General features: G+C 40.8%; 1 protein-coding gene across 1 annotated transcript in view; it reads left to right on the forward strand.

Moving 5' to 3' along the window:
• Positions 1 to 17607, forward strand: part of mtor (mechanistic target of rapamycin kinase) — a 95565-nt gene that overhangs the window by 45130 nt on the left and 32828 nt on the right. The window contains exons 29-32 of the mRNA XM_080469388.1: positions 7287 to 7362; positions 10214 to 10353; positions 14067 to 14167; positions 16692 to 16807. Of these exons, the coding sequence (XP_080325514.1) occupies positions 7287 to 7362; positions 10214 to 10353; positions 14067 to 14167; positions 16692 to 16807 (433 nt within the window). The remainder of the gene's footprint in view (positions 1 to 7286; positions 7363 to 10213; positions 10354 to 14066; positions 14168 to 16691; positions 16808 to 17607) is intronic.

Below are 17607 nucleotides of genomic sequence, written 5' to 3' on the forward strand. Positions count from 1 at the left end.
ACTTCCATCGCTATCCACCTGCATTTTCAATTGGAACTCTTAATTACAAGTCCAAGTGTATATGTTCTGTTATTACACTTTGGCTCTTTGAATAACAGATGTTTGTTGTTTGTGACTCGTCTAATCCTTTTGCTTGAATGAGATCACGTCTTTCCGTTGTTTAGGAAGAAATTCTATTGCAGTGTGAGTCAATTTCAATTGAACAAAGTGAAATGAATCTATCACAAAAAAACAAAACAACTCTGGCATATCTTATTGGAAATTTCCAATGAATAATTTCGCCAAATGTGGTCAATATGTTGCCTGCGGAAACCTGAGTCCCCTCAGTAACTTTGTGTACAAATCTCTGTGTCCACATAGCAACAGCAGCATTCCAATGAGGTAACTGTCAGGGGCTTTTTTTCTCCTCGGGCCACGGGAGACACTTTGTTCTGTTGGCCCCTTGACCTGAAGGTGAGGGACCCCGGAGACACATTCTGCAGCAGCGTCCCAGTGTGGTGATAGTGTGATGTAAACATAGGCAGGAATGGTTTCTCCGGCTGACGTCTCAATGGCCCCCTTACATGCCGAACTGGCTTGAGGAAAAAGAAAAACATAAAAATGTCATGTAATGGTATGCAGAGCTGGTTTTTCTATGAATGCAATGCAGACGGAGGCATTTCTGTACATTCTGCATTGTGTCTGGTCTTTTCCTCTGGTCTTTCCACTTTAAAGCCATTCGGCTTCACAGTCTGCCTTATTCCTGGAGTGGAGCAGAATTTGATCGTTTCGAAAAAAAAATTGTGCCGGTTTATGGACACGAGGTCTTTCCGTATTCTGATGAAACCGCTCAATGACAAAACAAGCACTGTTTTGTGTTGACATTCGCAGAGGAACAAGAGACAATGGGCCAGTCAAATGAGTTCAGCCCTCCTCCAGTAAAACAGATCCCAGGATAATCTGGAAGGAAGCTGGTGGCTGAGGTAACCACTTCCTGTGCCTCCTTGTTCATGATCCACTGCCGTCTCAAAACAGACACAAGAATGAAAAGATGTTTGATCAACACCATGTTCCTAATGACTTCAATAGAAATTGCACTCTTGCCTGACATGATGATTTATGTTGTGCTTATGTATTACAAGTGTTAAATTTGGTTCTCATTTTAGATGCTTTGGACAAGACTCTTGAATTTCCTAGCATTTCTTCTCGGTTTATTCTAATGCCTCATGTGAAGCGTGTAGACTTTTTTTTCCCCCACTTTGCTTTAGAGGAATTGTACAAATAAACACCCCATACCTAGTCTTCGTTCACCTCCGATTCACATGTCAACAGTCAGTAGTACTGTATCATTTTCTTTCAAAGCCCAGTTGTGCTGCTGGGAAAATATACAGCTGGAAAAATAAGAGTGTTTTCAACCCATTAATGTCAATCATTTTCCTAATGCCCATGGCCAATGTTTGAATGTGATTGTTGGTGCTACTTTTCTGGGAAGAGAAGGGAAAACAAAAGTCAGTCCATGTTCCAGTAGTCACTGAGATACAATTAATGACAAAGTGTCTGATACAGGGGTTTCCACAGCAGGTCACTGAGCTCTCATTGTATACTTAGCTAGTTTTTAATCCTGATGTTATATCTCCTACAAGCAGGATTCAGACCCACGTTCCCCATGTCAAGACTTCAAAAGATGTGCCACCTGAGGAATCTCTGGTGTTATAGCATTTCACCACTACACAATATGTTGGATAGATTATACTGTATAAAACACCATCAATCTTGCACCGCAGGAATATCTACTGATATTAGCAAGCTGGCTAACCTGCAGTCAGCTGTCCAGTCCTTTCATACTACTGAAGCCTAATTTCTACTCTATGCAAATGTGAAGGCCATGTGTTGCCACGACCCACCACCGCACAGTCTCTGCGTCGACGCTATGCTCAACCTCCAACAGCCTCTTATTTACGCATTCAGCACGACGCAGACCACTCGGACTGTGATTGGTCAACTCTACTACGTCATGGAGCGTGTTGAGTAACCCCACATGTGATCCAGAGGATCGTGTAGCGAATTTACTCTTTATGGGAGAAGCACTATTGAATTCAAGAGCGAACGGCACACCACTCGGGCAGGGCAAAAAATTCTGGTTGTGGTGTCGTCTTCACGACAGATCCATTTTACACCCTTACAGTTATGGCGGTGATCTTCTTCGTAGCATATGCAATGTCGACACAGGACTTTCAGCTGTGAACGGACTGCGTAGACACTACACACTGCTGTATGTACTGCAAACACAGTCGTATACTGAGGCCTTCAGTGTCTCTCACATCTACTCTTTACTCAGTTCAACAAGTCTTGAAAAAACTGATAAATACAACAATTGAGACATTAAGGACTAAAGCACACGACAACTTTGAGCAAAAGGAAATTTATTTTATGAGGAAATACTCATCGAAGGAAGACAGTTTTTCTTTCTCCATGCACTTGAATTTTGAACACAAAATATGATGTCCCGTTTACAATCTGTTTATTGTCATCTGTGTTTTATAGCCCAAGTTTTGTCTTTATTGATGTTTTCTTTGCATGCTTATTCAAGAATGTTCTTTCAACTGTCCTCCCAGCCGTTCACTCCTGACGTAGCATCTCAAATTGCATGACATATTTTCTTGACAACATTAGCTCATCTTGGCTGACCATGCCCTCTTAAAGGTCTCCGACTGGGAGACGTTTGTCTGGAAGCCAGCGGTCGGTTCACGCAGTGTCATAATCTGTTCTGTTGGAGGACAAGTCCTGCGCAGTGGAAAAAACTCCCCCATGGTGCGAGAGCGCTCGGTCCTTTCTGCCTGTTGATTGCATTCTGGCTGCCCTGCAAATGAACGCTACTTTTGCCGCATAGGCCAGAGAGTTGTCAGACATTGTCAGTTTTCCATTCCACATGTAGAAGAAGTTGTTGTCTTGGCTCTTGTATGCCACGTGTAAGTACGTAGTAAAAGTTTACCTCCATCTCTTTAGCAACTTTCCGCTGAGCCAAGATGTCATCAAATAATCTGACATTGCACAGGAAGCAGCTCACTGCTACTTTCATACAAAATTTCAACGACCTTGACCAAGCGGATAACGGTCTATGGAATCTGCTCATGAATGTTGTGTGAATAATTGTGTAATCATAGTCAATGTCGCATGGCTAAGTTTGTTGGATCCAAAGAGTGTTTGTGGCTTACTTGAAAACCACAGGTTACTCTACCTGGTTTGTGTCATGAATTGGCGGATAACTCTTCTACATCTGTGGGCCGTGAGTCAGTCCTTCACTAAGTAGTGTCTTGATAGTCATTCCCATTTTGTTATTCAACACTGAGGAAGCGAGTCAGTAGTTGGCAGGCAAAGGACCCCAAAAAAATCAGTTAGGCTCAAATGGATATCTTCCTAATTCAATTAGACCAGGTCTTCTTGCAAAGCCCAATTTCTTTCTCTTAGGATCACATACTTATTAACCTCTGGGAAGGGAAATATCTGCAATTTCCTCAGAGATTCTACTCTGCCTTAATCAAAAGCCGAACCTCATTTTAGAGTAGTTGAAGGTTGGTGGGGTTTTTTCTCTCTCTGTCCTGTGTGATTAGTTGTTGTTTGTGATCAAGACTTTTGATCAAATTTCACATTTTGAAGAAAGATATGTTTCTCTACTTCCTCATGGTCTATCATATCTCATCAATATCCCAAATGCGCATGAGGTTCCAAGTGCCAACAGTTTGTACTTAGTCCCTTAATTAGTTATTTGTATGATATTTGGCTGTAACATAAAAGGCAAGTGTTGCATTTCTTATATATTCATTGTATAATGCATATTTGTGTGCTGCTGCCTGTCACTACTAGTGAAAAAAATCTTTTCTCGCCTGTTGAGGCTTATATGAATGCTATATTAATGTACTTTTGAAGTAATAAGAAAAGCACAACAGCATTTTCTTAAGAACTATCAACCGGCCACTTCCTGCTGCTTCAACCACTCTTTATTTCAATTCTAATGAATTCATTTGTGCTCAGATGTGCACATTTCTATTCATCCGTCTACTGGTCCATCCATCCATCTTCCACATCCATGTTCTCCTGAATAATATCATACGGCTGGCACGTTTCCCAGCAAACTCCTCTCGGAGGACAGAGTACACCCTGGACATGGCCCCGGTCCAACACATGGCTACCAGACAACGGCACCAACACAAGCTCACGTTTACAATCGGTTCAGTCACCAATTTACCTACCAAGCTGAAGGAAGTTCGTGAACTCACGTGACCCCCACAGGTACAGGGGAAACATCCAAACTCTAGACTAACTGGTACCAGGAGGTTCAAACCAGTTGTAGGTTCTGTTATGAGTCTCAGGTGCAAAGCGGGTTGCCAAAAGTACTTTTGCCTTTTAAATAATGTGTTATTGACTAAAAAAGCAAAAACCTTTGTGTTGTGGCTGCAGCTGCCTCGTCACCATCCCAAAAGTCCAGTTGACAATTTTGAAAAGTGGCTGAAATAATAATACAGTGAATTAAAGGGATAACGAGTAAACAGAACAGTAATACTGTTTAGTCTGGAGTTATGGCCAGGTTGCAATCCTATTTAGTAATATTTCAAACTGTCTTTTGCCTTACAGAAAGAGCTCTTAAATTAAAAAGCATCATTAACCATCTTTTCTTCTAAGCTTGTGTGGAAATCTAACGTCATTCAGAGATTCAAATTCAATTAACAAAAGAGTCGGGATACAAGACAGATTTTCGTAATTTCACGGCAAGTTGTAATAAACCCTGACGGGTTTACAGTGTAGAACCTCCTGCTCTTTTTGGTGACTTTTCCATGCCTCACTGGAGAGAATCACAGGGAAGTTTGGAAGTGATACTCATGGCGCGGCACAAGAGAGACTCGACGGCTATCTTGGTACGTTCTCCGCTTGCTAATAAGTTTATTCTGGAGGAGAACCTTACGTGAGCCTTGTCATCTGGATATATTTAGACTGCCTGGACTTGGCGCTGGCAACCAGATGGCTGGAGCTGAGGGACAATGAATCCTCCTGGGTCTACAGGAGAGAAAGCTCCTACTCTGATTTGTCTTCTCTGATAAAACCAAACATCTGGGCAGTCTTAGCGTACTTGAGCAGCTTGTGTGTGGCAGGGCACGGGGGCCTTACAGTTCACTGCTTATTTGCTGTTTGAGAGTTGATTATTTGACAACATAACGAAATATTTGGTGGTTCAGTTTAAATGATCAAGTATACACAACACCGACGTTTGAGATAATCACTGAGATTTGAAACACTGGGTGGTAGTTGTGTTTATCGGAAACTGTGGGATCGCTGTTGAACTGGCTCCTGAAACCTTGCATGGCACGCTTACCGGGTTCCATGAGAGTTGCAGAGGATTGCTGGTTTGTTGAAACAAGCTCATTTTCGCAGGTTATGCAATCACGCTCTGTCTCGTCTGATTTCCATGAGGTTGTTAAGTATTGCAGACTGTCGTCTGGTTTCACCAGCAGCTTTCGAGAAATCACTTCAAACACCATTTTGCCTGAAAGAGCAATAATATTGATTGTTCTTCCAGAACAAAGCGTATGAAATCTGTTTTGACATGGTTTGACTGGTGGTCGAGCTCGCGGTTCAGTTCAGGCGATGTTTGTCAGGTTTAGAGAAAATCACCAGAATGACCATAGGCTAGTATTTTTATTTGTTAAACATATATATAAAATACGCTGTGTGGTGTGAACATCAGAAAATCTTATTTCATGAACTAACCTGAAACAGTCCAAAATCATTTTTAGATGTTAGATACTTTTGTTGTTGCATAAAGACAACCAACTAAATCACGGGTGTCAAACACATTTCAGTTCAGGGGCCACATACAGTCCAATTTCAATTTGAGTGCGTCAGCCCGGTAAAATAGTGCCAAAATAATTGGTAAATGTAAACTTTTCCTTTTTTGAAGCGCAGGGTATATGTGATTAAATTGTCTATATTTTCACAAAACCAAACTATTACTGCAGAAAATACTACAATCTCAACATAATGCCAGTTTTAATGAAACCGTCTGGTGCAATTTTACCATTGGCTAGTGGTTTGGCGAACTGGATTGGAGCCTCTTGCCAGCCTAAATACTGTTGATCCTGATCATCATAATCATTCCTACATACGTTTCCATAGATAACAGCACTTTTATTTGTTTATCTATATTGGAATTACTTTTGCGCTTTAGCCCAGATAGATTCCAGATACGCTTTTCCAAGGGATTGGTGTTAAAGCCAGCTAAACTTTGGACGGAGTATCAAGAGTATCATTTTTTATATGATCAAAGTAGAATGCTTTTTTAATACTTTTACATTTTGCATACTGAGTTGTTTTGTTTTTGTATATATAGTGTTATAAATTGTTGTAGATGTCGCTGTAACTTGTGATTTTGTGATGGCTGCCACCTTGCCCAGGCCACCGTTGCAAAAGAGATCTTCATCTCACTTAGTCTGGTAAAGATTTCTGCCTTATCGAAAAGGGTCCGCCTTACGTAACGTGAAATATTTTTGTATTTGCATCAGACTGAAGTCAGCAGGCACTTTTTGTCTTCTGCTTTCAACTCTGAAGACGATGGCTCCCGTTGTGACTTTTTGTTATATTACACATCATTATGCTGAGCTGGAGCAGCAGCTCCCCCAGCAGCATGGCCACTCGCTGTGCTCTTTCATCACATTTTTTGCCCTCTTGCCCTCTTGTCAGACCAGGCGTCTGACATACATCTTCAAATATCCTTCATCAACTCTCGCCTACTGTCCTCAGGAACTCCACTGCATACCAGTGCACTTCAAGGGCTACATTTTACAGATGTATTGGCCATGGCTGCGCACAGGTTTCGCAGTTGAGGAAATATTATAGACTGGTGGTTGATGCGAGTGTTTCCAGATGGTTGTGGCAGTGCGGGTGAATGGAGGGTGCACAAACTGGAATTGTGGTCTCTTGACAGATAAACGCAGCGATGGTCCAAAAACCGTGACAAACGCCTGTTGGTGCATTGAGTTCTGACAATAAACACCTCTGCCTGGAAATGTATTGGGGCAGGGTTTTCAGTTGGCTGGCTATTGTGTAAGTGCTTTGTGGTTGTGTGAATGACCTTTTTTTTTCCATGGTTGTGATTTTACTGCACAACACTCCTTGTTCGCAGTGTTTTGTAGGTGGTAAAGATTATGAGTCTTTCTCTGGTGCCTTCACGTAGAGTAGTAGCTTGGTATGTTCCTGGTGAATTTGGCTGTTGGCTAAACAATGGTTTTCTTGTTGTTTTGTCCCATGTCTTGCAGCATCAACAATAAACTTCAACAGCCAGAAGCAGCATCTGGGGTGCTGGAGTACGCCATGAAACATTTTGGGGAACTGGTGAGTGTTTGTCTTCTTGCATTCCTAACCAAATGAAGAAAAATCATATATTAAGGAGGCTCCATGTCAAAATAGAAGGCCTACCCCTGTTGAACATTGAGTGGCAGTGTTGAGTCACTTGTGTGCCAGTCTGTCCTCTGTCTGGGTTTCTAAATTTTGTAGGAAATTGCAAAGTTCCAGATCGTTGGCTAAATTGTTCTATTGGATAAAAGGTGCATCTTTGCTCATCCTATAGATTACATGATGTGGAGTGGCCAAAAGCTCCAGCCACCCTGTGGATTACCTATTCCATCCATTCCATCCACAATTACTCAAGTGACTCAATATACCACCTTGTGGTGCAAACTTGTAATGCAAGACAGACTGGTTTAAAAACTAAAACTGAGACAAACCTTAGAGATCTTATTCGACTTTTGTTTTCTCTCAACCTGCTTAATATATTCAAGACTTGCTGATTTAATCTCACAAAGTAGTGTACCCTTTAGGAACATTCAGCTCATTAAATGTTGAATCCAGCATGGTCGTGTTCTACATTTTAGTATACAGTATTTGCTTGCAGGTAAAATACTGTGATATGTGGAACATGGTGTTAATTCCACATTGACACTGACATCACGTTTTAAGTGTTTGAATAACCGCGTGGTTGTTATTTTTTCAAGTAGCCATAGTAAGAGATCACACTCAGAACTTTGTTTTCCTCAAAGCTTCTTTATACTGAATATGTTCTTTTGGGGCTCATTACAGGTTCCTCATCTGGCTATGTTTTTGTCCAGGGTGTCTTCTCCCCATACACACATTTTAACACAGGACTGAGGGTTATTTGAGGCACATACCCCAGCACACCCTGTTCCTAATGTGCAGCATGTGGAAAAACCATCTGCTACACTGACCAGAAGTCAAAGGCTAGGAGCACACTTCTGGTTTTTTTTTGGGGGGGGGGGATAATTAAAAGGATGTTTGGAATCCATCCAATTATTTAAACTTTATCTTTGCTGTGCTTTTTAAATTTTTTTTAAACTAATCACGATTACTCTGTCGTATTCTATGATGGTGAAGGGATATAATGTTTGATCGCATCAAATACAAATAGTATTTCTGTTTACATAGGAATTATTCGTAATGTCCTAATATGAGCTGAATGTACAGTTTTAGCGGTATCAAATTTCCAACTGTACTTGCTCGAGTACCTTGAGACATTTCAGTTTAGAAAGTAAATGGCCAAAAGAAACCACCCAACTTCCTATCAGTACACAGTCCAAAAGCCAACATGTCTGAACATATGGGTCTGCATCAATGCCTGTGGCGTTAGCAGCCGACTCATCTGGAAAGACGGCATCAATGCTAACATGCCTACATTTTGGGTCAAGGCGTAAACCGACATCTTTTCCTTGATTTATGGCTCCTTCAGTAATAATGGACATTGCAGTAAAGACGTTATACTTAGGATGATTGTTTTTGACATTGGCCCACTAAATTTAGTGACCATACTTTCATATAAAATCCCTTCATCTGTAAGATATGAGGGGTTTTGTTTTTTCCATGTGTATTGCATTTCAAATTTCTCTCAAATTTTTGGGATTCAACCTTCCGCTAGGCCTTTTCATGCCATCCCATGATGGATGTGTTAGTGTTCCTCCTGTCTTTTAGCCCTTCTTGATATGTTGCAGAATTCTTAGTTGAATCAATAGCTGCACTCCCCGAGGCGGTGAAGCTACCTCGAACCAGAACATTTCGACCCGTATGATTTACAGTTGATATGAGGCTCCTCTCCATATAAGTTGTCTGTGTTCTGCACCAGACGTCTGATGTTGCCAAAGCCAAAAACCCCCTCTGCTTTTGATTTGTTTTTCCAGACCGCTTTACTCCAAATGGCCCCCTCTTTGCATATACGTTCACTGACAAACTGCAGTTTTTGGCTTTAATGGTCTTCAAGTGACAACATGGGCCATTTATCCCTCACACGCTACCAATGAAGAAATGCAGTCTCCATCTGATAACAGATGCATCAAATGTTGCAACTGATCTTTGCGAGTTTTAACAGTTTTAAGGTTGTTGGAAACTTCTGATGATGAACTGATTTCAGGCTTTATAACCATTTTCACATCAGCGTATCAAATATGTGAAATCTTAAATCATTACGTTCATTCCTTATGAGGTTATATTTATGACACAGACTATAAACGCAAAATCCCAAGTATGATACTAGTAAATTAGAGATTTTAAGGTTTCTGTTCAAGAGCAATACAAAGACACAGTGCTGCAGCTTTTTTTCCACAAGTCACAGTTCCCACAAATCTCAATTGAGCGTTCTTCAATTGTGTGCTCAGCAATGGGAAGGAAAAAGTGGGAAAAAAAGAAAGCAGGGCTGCATTCCGGAGATAACCCAAACCCAGTATTTCCGAGTAGATTGCCCACTTTTGATTTTATGATATGTTTTATTTGGACCCAAAGTCAACTTAAATTGAGGAACCTCGATTGGAAAAGGTCTTTCCTTCTGCCTTTGTGAACAGCATTTATAGTTTCTCTGTAAAAAGCGTGGTAAAGATTCGGTAAAAGAAAGCCTTGTTGTGGATTTTCAGGAACCCTGTTAATGAGAGGACTGTTGGGAAACCTTTTACTGTGGGCTAATGCAATGCAATTTCAGCTATTGTCCACCACTCTTCTGAGTAGAAATACCCAAAGACTTTGATTAAAAACTGATTAGAATTTCTGATGACCGAGATGATTAAAGAGTATTAAAAACACATTGTGACCCTGTAATGAAATGCAGAATGGTGGTTTTGTGGATTTCTACAATGACATGGTTCCAATTTTGTGTTTGTTTGGTGACTTTCTCATTTTTATATGCCAGGAAATCCAAGCCACCTGGTATGAGAAGCTTCATGAGTGGGAGGATGCCCTGGTGGCATATGACAAGAAGATCGACATGAATAAAGAAGATCCAGAGCTCATCCTTGGCAGAATGCGTTGCTTGGAGGCCCTGGGAGAATGGTATGTTATTAGTCATACCTGGTGTGGCTGCACAAATCTGTCCCAACTGGCCGGTTTGTTTTAAACACATTATTCCCTTTGTGTGTTTGTGTAAAATTGTCGAAGAAAAAAAAAAAAAAAACAGGCCACATGGGGTTTTCCAGTTACTGACCTCAGCTCAAATAAAGAAACAATTTCATGATTGTAAACATCAGTGAGCTCCTCCAGCTCCCATCTGTCTTTTTTTTTTTTTTTGTGTTTGTTTGTTTTCGTGTTGGTGGCTTTTTCTTAAAGAGTCTGGACATTGATTCTTTTGCCTGGTTCCTCTGAGTAAAATGCACAAAGAAGCACCCAGTAAAATGCTCCACCGCCGCAGTGAAAGCCCACCACAGCTGAGGTTCACCTCGGTAACAACCGCCTGCTTTCAAAGAGAATTTCTAGGGGGAAAAGAAAGTCACAAGATGTCCAAACCATTTAAATATGTGGATCGTCAGAACCCATGACGCAAAGCAGATGTTAATTTGCTTATCTAACATGCCGTCCTTGTGTCATTTGTTGTAAACGCGGTTATTCATTTCAAAAGAAAAAGTTTTGGTAAATTTACAGGAATATGATTGAGCTGAATTGGACCTTCATGTTGGTATGGGATGGGTAACGTTTAGAGATGATATAACCGTACACCCGGTGTTGAGTCACAAGGCATCAGACTTCTGAGAAAGCTTTGTTTTGCATTGATATAGTACAGGTCCAGTACCTGTGGTCGTTGCACTAATCCAAAACTGGTGTGAGATTGTTTCAGGAAGGTTTATGCTTTCGACACTCAAACTCTAATTAGGGTGCAGGAATCTTTAGTCCAGAAAGTGTGTAATCATATGATTAATTTTTAGATATATCTGATGAATATAAGGCCATGTTTACAAGACAAGATTTCAAGTGGTCCAAGGAATGATGCGCACCGATCAGGGTGATAGATGGTTAAGTTGGGCATTAAGAGAGTGAAGTTGTCTCATACAGCAGGCGGGCTTCAGTAGTGCAGAAACAACGCTGCCTCTATTAGAAAGACGTCCAAACATACAAAGCATTGAAGTTTGTTACATATCAATTACATGGCTGCATATACAACCTCATTAGGATGATGGTCTTAATGTTATGGCTTATGGTTGTATGTTCTGTATCCAAACAACCACCTTTTGGCTGCCGGTTATTTTATAGTAATATTTTAAAGTTATCCTAGAGCTGTTAGGCATCAAGAGGTTGTAAAGGTCTGACTGTTTGAGTTATCACTTCAGTTTGGGGTCCCGTTTAAGAACGGAACTTTATGTTGAAATGTGTCATACTCTTCAGAAAAGGCATAATGCGTTTCTGGACAGGCCGTAGTGCTGCATGTTTTCTCTGTCCTTTCTGCTATAATGTGTTTGTGCTCACTAAGCTCAGCAGAAAGCCTGAACCTCAGCTTTATCCAGCAGGTCACCACTCCATCACACAGCAAACACAGAGCCAGACAACCACACACATTCACACCTATGAGCAGTCAATTCACCAATGCACACAAGGAGAACATGCAAAGTCCGCACAGGGAAGCCCCCAATGGGAGACAGACTGATATTTATGCAGGGACGCAGGAACCATTACCCCATCTTGCAGGCCGATGTTAACATGTTCGAAAAAGAAAGTAGTGAGTGGGCCAATTCTCCTGCTACCATGTGTTATCTCCCTTGAGCAAGAATGGGGGTCAGAAATGTCCCTGTGGATGAATGTTGGACTAGAAAATCACTTCCTCCGAGTGGTAGCTATGGTTTTATTGTGATTTATTGTGTTGATATTTCTGTTGCATTGGTTGTTTAAAAGCTGCTAGTGCCAGTATCATGCTGAAGCAGTGGTGGGAGGCAGAGGAATAATGAGTGAAATAAATCAGATGTATAATAAACACTGGGTTTTCTGTGCTTGAACGTTGGCACAAATATCAACGATACAGTCATAAACATCCTCTTTCTAAAAATTGCTTATTTTTCTCAGGGGAAAATAGTCATTTTAAACACCGTGATGTCAAATGCAGGTGTTCGCTCCTTTAATTTATAGTATGAGGCGAGCATGTTATTTGAATTTCTTTGCAAACCCACAGAGATGTTTCCACTTATACTGTTCCACTGGCATGGATTACTGGAAGTGAATCCTGTATCACCTGTGCCAATCATGCGGTGGATAGTAGAAGTCCATTATGAAGACTGTTTCAGTCAAAGCAGGTTCAGCAGAGAAAGCATGATGTTAAAGCAGTCAGCGCAGTTGGGCACCAGTGACATCGGTCAGCTAATGGCTTTGTTTTGACCTGTAAGATTGAAATTAAACTTGTTCTCCATTGAGTTTGATGTAATAGCTGCTAAGACAAACGTGTTCCTCCTCTGTTGTGAATCGCATGCTGCTGCACCATAGCATTTCGTACTTGCAGCTTTCATGTTATATGATAGCAAGGCAGATGGAAAAACGACTTCACTTTACTGACCCCTGTCCAAACCGGCCTCTCTCCTACTCTTTTCCGCTGCCCTTCCCTTCCTCTGCGTCTCATTGAAGCCATCTCCTGCATCGCACCTGTAAAACACGTGCTCTGGGTTTGATCTCCTCTTGGACAATGCACTGATTGTTGTTAATGAGGAATTAGTCTTGGTTCGATGCACTCCACCCCACCAGGAACATCCATCTGTGAAACGGTACACTGATTTTTTTTTTTTTAGGATGCTCATCTGCGAGAACAACTAAATGATGTCAGATGTAACAGAAACAATGTCTTATCTCCAGTCACCTGCTTTTTCATCATCAGCCAAATATACTTTGCTGTTCCAATGACTGATTTCTCTGATTCAGTTTGGCGCAGAAAAACAAAATGTATGTACAATCTATCGAGAGGCCAGACTGGAATGAATACATCACTTTTTTTGCATACATTTACAATAGTACATTACCACATTCCTCATTGTGCATGGAAGAATGTTATTTAATTTCATGAATCCATATTCTGCTGTACAAAAACACTTTTTACTCACCTCATAGAAACTATATTTCTATTCATCTTGTACATAGCTTAGGATTACAGCTGCTGCAGCCTCTCCTAAGGGAAAGGCAGTTTACGACCTGAACAGGTCACCTCTCCATCACAGGACAAACACACACACGCGCATTCACATGCAATTTTGTGCCTATGTCCTGTCTAACAATTTAGAGTCACAGTTTCACCGCATATGCATGTTTTTGGAATTCAAGGCGAAACCTGATTGCCTTGAGGAAACTTGAACAATTGGAAGTAAAACATGCAAATTACACACAGAAAGAAATATTGTAAAAACCTCTGCTTGTTTGAAAATACATAAAAATGTTATTTCTTCTCATTTTCATCTAAGATTTTAGGAATTGTGTTCTGCAAATCATTTAGGCCCTGTTTACGTGATAACATTTTTAAGTAAAAACTGAAAACTTCCTTTCAGTTCGCACGACAACAGCACTACTCCCAAGGTGGAACTTATTGAAAACTCTCTATTGAAACTATTGAAACCGCAACTTTTTTTGAAACACTGCCACTGCACAAATAGTGGTTCTTCACATTCTACACTTTGCACCTCTGTGTCCCAGCGTCTTGTTGGCATTTCATGTATTGCAGTACTTACAGCTGAGTAGGGACTCAAACTAATCCCATCCTGAACAAGTCTGATACTAATTGTACCTCTTGTACCGATGTTTTCTAGGGGCCAGTTGCACCAGCAATGCTGTGAAGAATGGGCGCTGGTCAGCGAGGAAACCCAGGCCAAGATGGCCCGCATGGCTGCGGCTGCCGCCTGGGGACTAGGTAAACACTGAGATTATCTGATGGACAAACATTTATTTGTAATTAACTTGAGTTATTGCCTAACTTCAAGCAGTTAAAATTCAGTTCCCAGCCATTTCTGGACAAGTCATATACAGTTTACAAAGATACATTACCCTAATGTCTCTGTTAATGGCCAATAATGTAATAAGTTTGGCCTCTTTTCCAATGTAACAAGGCTAATAAAATAGCAATTTGCCAAGTAGTGTAATCAATGATAATATCTTATTAGATTTTTAAACATTTTTTATTACATTGTTGATACAGTGTTTTAAAGAATACCTCTTGTAAATCTATCAACAGCACCAAATAATATAATAATATAAAAACAAAGCCACATTTCTAGGAAATAAAACCTGTTTTGGAAGTTTTTGTTCAATTTGCCCTTTAGGAAGCGGTATAGTGGATGGCTCGTTGTTATATTCATGTATTGAGGATAAACACTACATACCCATTCTCAATGACGATTGAATGGCAATGTACTATGTTATGAAGCTAATATTTTGAAAATAGACTAAATTATTACATCGTTGGTAGTGAGTACATCATTAGCCATTATTACATTATTGGTTGCTACAAGGTTTCATTTATCGTGTAAATAAAACCGAACATTGTTTTTTGTGTTTGATTTATGTTTTAGTTTTGCTCACACCATACAAACAATTTGGAGTGAAGCTTTGAAGCTGTAATGCAACCTGGTTGTTTGACTTATGATAATGTGAGTTGTTTAGTACTCCCTGGTGGTGCATTAGGCTAAGTCTGTGAAAGAACTGGGTTCAAACCCTGGTTGGAGCAAGAAGGGCATCAGACATAACAACTAACCAAATCTACAAGTTGCAGTGACTTGCTGTGGCACCCTCTGTTCAGAAAAACAAACAGTTTAATAAGCACTCTGAAGCAGTGCTTATCAACACTATTGAACGTGAGAGAAATTTCAAGTGTACCATATTACACAAAGGGCTACTTATTACAAACGTCCTTAATACTTGCAGTTCAGAGTTCATAAACACTGAATGTTTCATCATTTGTACATAAAATATTGTAATTTTTCAAATGAACTTGAATACAAATTTTGGTTCAACAAGAACAGAAACATTTGAAGACAGTTTTGATCATACTTGTGGCAAGTGTTCCTTTCATGACATGTCCTGGTTGCACTCAGTTTATGCACCGTTATGTGTCAACCCTATGCCCTCTCCTCTGGTGTTCCTCAGGGATCTGTCTGTGGTCCCATTCACTTGCACTCCTTCTGTTTGACGATATATAAAGCAAACAAAACATGCAGTTTCATCGCAATGCAGGCGACACCAAACTGTCCCTCTCTACCAAACCCATCTCCACTTGGTAACTCCTTCCATTACCATTCACAGGACGTGCAATCCTGGTTCTCCTCCAACTTTCTCAAACTGAATGATAACATAGAGGTGTTTCTCATTTGTTTCAAGTCCAGTTTCTTTTTTTTACCCATCTCGATTGAACACTCTTGTCATTCTCAGCCCACATCAATAACTTCAGTTGGTCTGCAAACTTTGCACCATTGCCACATTAACCACCTTCAAACATCCAAGGTTATCTAAGGTATTGCAAATATACGACAAATTCTGGAGTGTGGATGCTTCACACACATTTTCAATCCCTCAGCACAGAAGATTTATCACAGATTAAATGTCGGCTCTCAGAATTAATGCCCACAATATCAGTGTCTGACCAGCTTGACATTTGGTCCCATCGTTCAGAATTATGGTGTTGAGAAGTGATTTTGTAGAACATTATGATGTCGCATTGAAGTTGACCTTTCGGATATAAAATTTAAATCACCTCCTCATTTGTATGAACATTTGTCTCTGCTGGTGTAATAATTCTTGAGCTGCGGACCCAAACGTGTCTCATAAGATCCCTTGACTCTTCGGTCCATGTCGATGTTTGTGCCAAGTTTGCAGAGTTCCCTGACATATTGCATATCCTAAAATCCAACAAAAACTCACAAACATTATGCTTCTTGGCTGTGTCCAATGTAGAGATATAAAAATGATAATTGGAGCTGAAGGTTAACAGTGAACGATATAACGGAAAGTCAGTGCTGGATGATGAAAAGACATGCATGCAGCATTTCGAGTACTCCGTCTGAAAACAGTAATGGTTTGTGCCAAGTCTTGCTCACATTACCAGATGGGAACGGTATCCAGTCATAACATTGACATATCGTAACGTGCAATGGTGGAGAAAAGCATGGACCACACTGCAGAAGCCATCTCTGAGGTTTCTGATCATTGGCTGTGCAAAATGAGTCGTAAACCCTCAGGCGACACCTAACCAAGCAGACACGTCCATCCAACGATGTTATCGGGAAGCAAAATGTTGCTGGTATTTATATTATCTCAAGCTGCTGTGGGCTACGGTTTCAAGTGTTCGCAACTGGCTGCTAAAGTTCAATCTACGTCGGACATGCGTGATTAAATGTTATTTTCACAGGTTTTCCCGTCTTTGCTTTTCTCCTTTTCTCCAGGACACTGGGACAGTATGGAGGAATACACATGTATGATTCCACGAGACACACACGACGGGGCTTTTTACAGAGCAGTACTCGCTCTACATCAGGACCTCTTCTCATTGGCACAGCAGGTGAGTTACATCATCAAACTCCAATTATTCCCAAAGGAAGAAGTTATACGCTCAAAGTATTATTTTTAGACTACATCTCATAAAGACCATAAAGACACGCTTTGTGGGAAATCGTCTAGTCTTGTAGCTTCTGGAATTTTCCTCGGTCTTTATAGTGAGGTTTGAAAAGTTAAAATCGCTGGAGACCAGCTCTATAAAGAGGGTTATAATGGCTTTACAACTATTCCAGACACGATCGAATTCCCCCATCAGCCCAGACTTTTCATTAAAAGTAAAAGTGTGCACAAGGTTTGTGTTTTAATTTTTTTTCTTTGTTTTTACACTTTGAACGTGGGTGCAGCTTCAGAGTGGAAATGTTATGTAATGCCTAAAACTATAAGTCATCATTAGGTCTGGAGCATATAAGGAGGCTGATGTTGCTCATGCTGAGATGGTCTGCTGGGGGTTTTGAGGTGGTGTTATTCTCACTTGTTAAAAATCGGGGAACGAGCGGATGAGTTCATGGTCCCCGTAGATGAATTTGTTCAAGCTGGCTGCCAGCATGGACACACCACACTCCTGCAGTGAAACCAGTTAACACCTGCTCCTGCGATTGCCCTCGACTCATCCTCCTTTCCACCACAAGCCCCTTGAGACCTGCTTTCCATGCACCCTCCTGCCTTCGCAGCCCCCCCTTCCTTGAATATCGAGATGAGGTCCAGGTGTGGCCTGTAGGATCCTGCATCAGCTGAATAGAGAAAGCAGACTTTTGCCTCTTTGCCCACAATGAGGCACTCAGAGTGAATGAAGGGGAATGAGAA

This window comes from Lipophrys pholis (assembly GCF_963383615.2).
Source record: "Lipophrys pholis genome assembly, chromosome: 8".
NCBI classification, from domain to species: Eukaryota; Metazoa; Chordata; class Actinopteri; order Blenniiformes; family Blenniidae; genus Lipophrys; species Lipophrys pholis.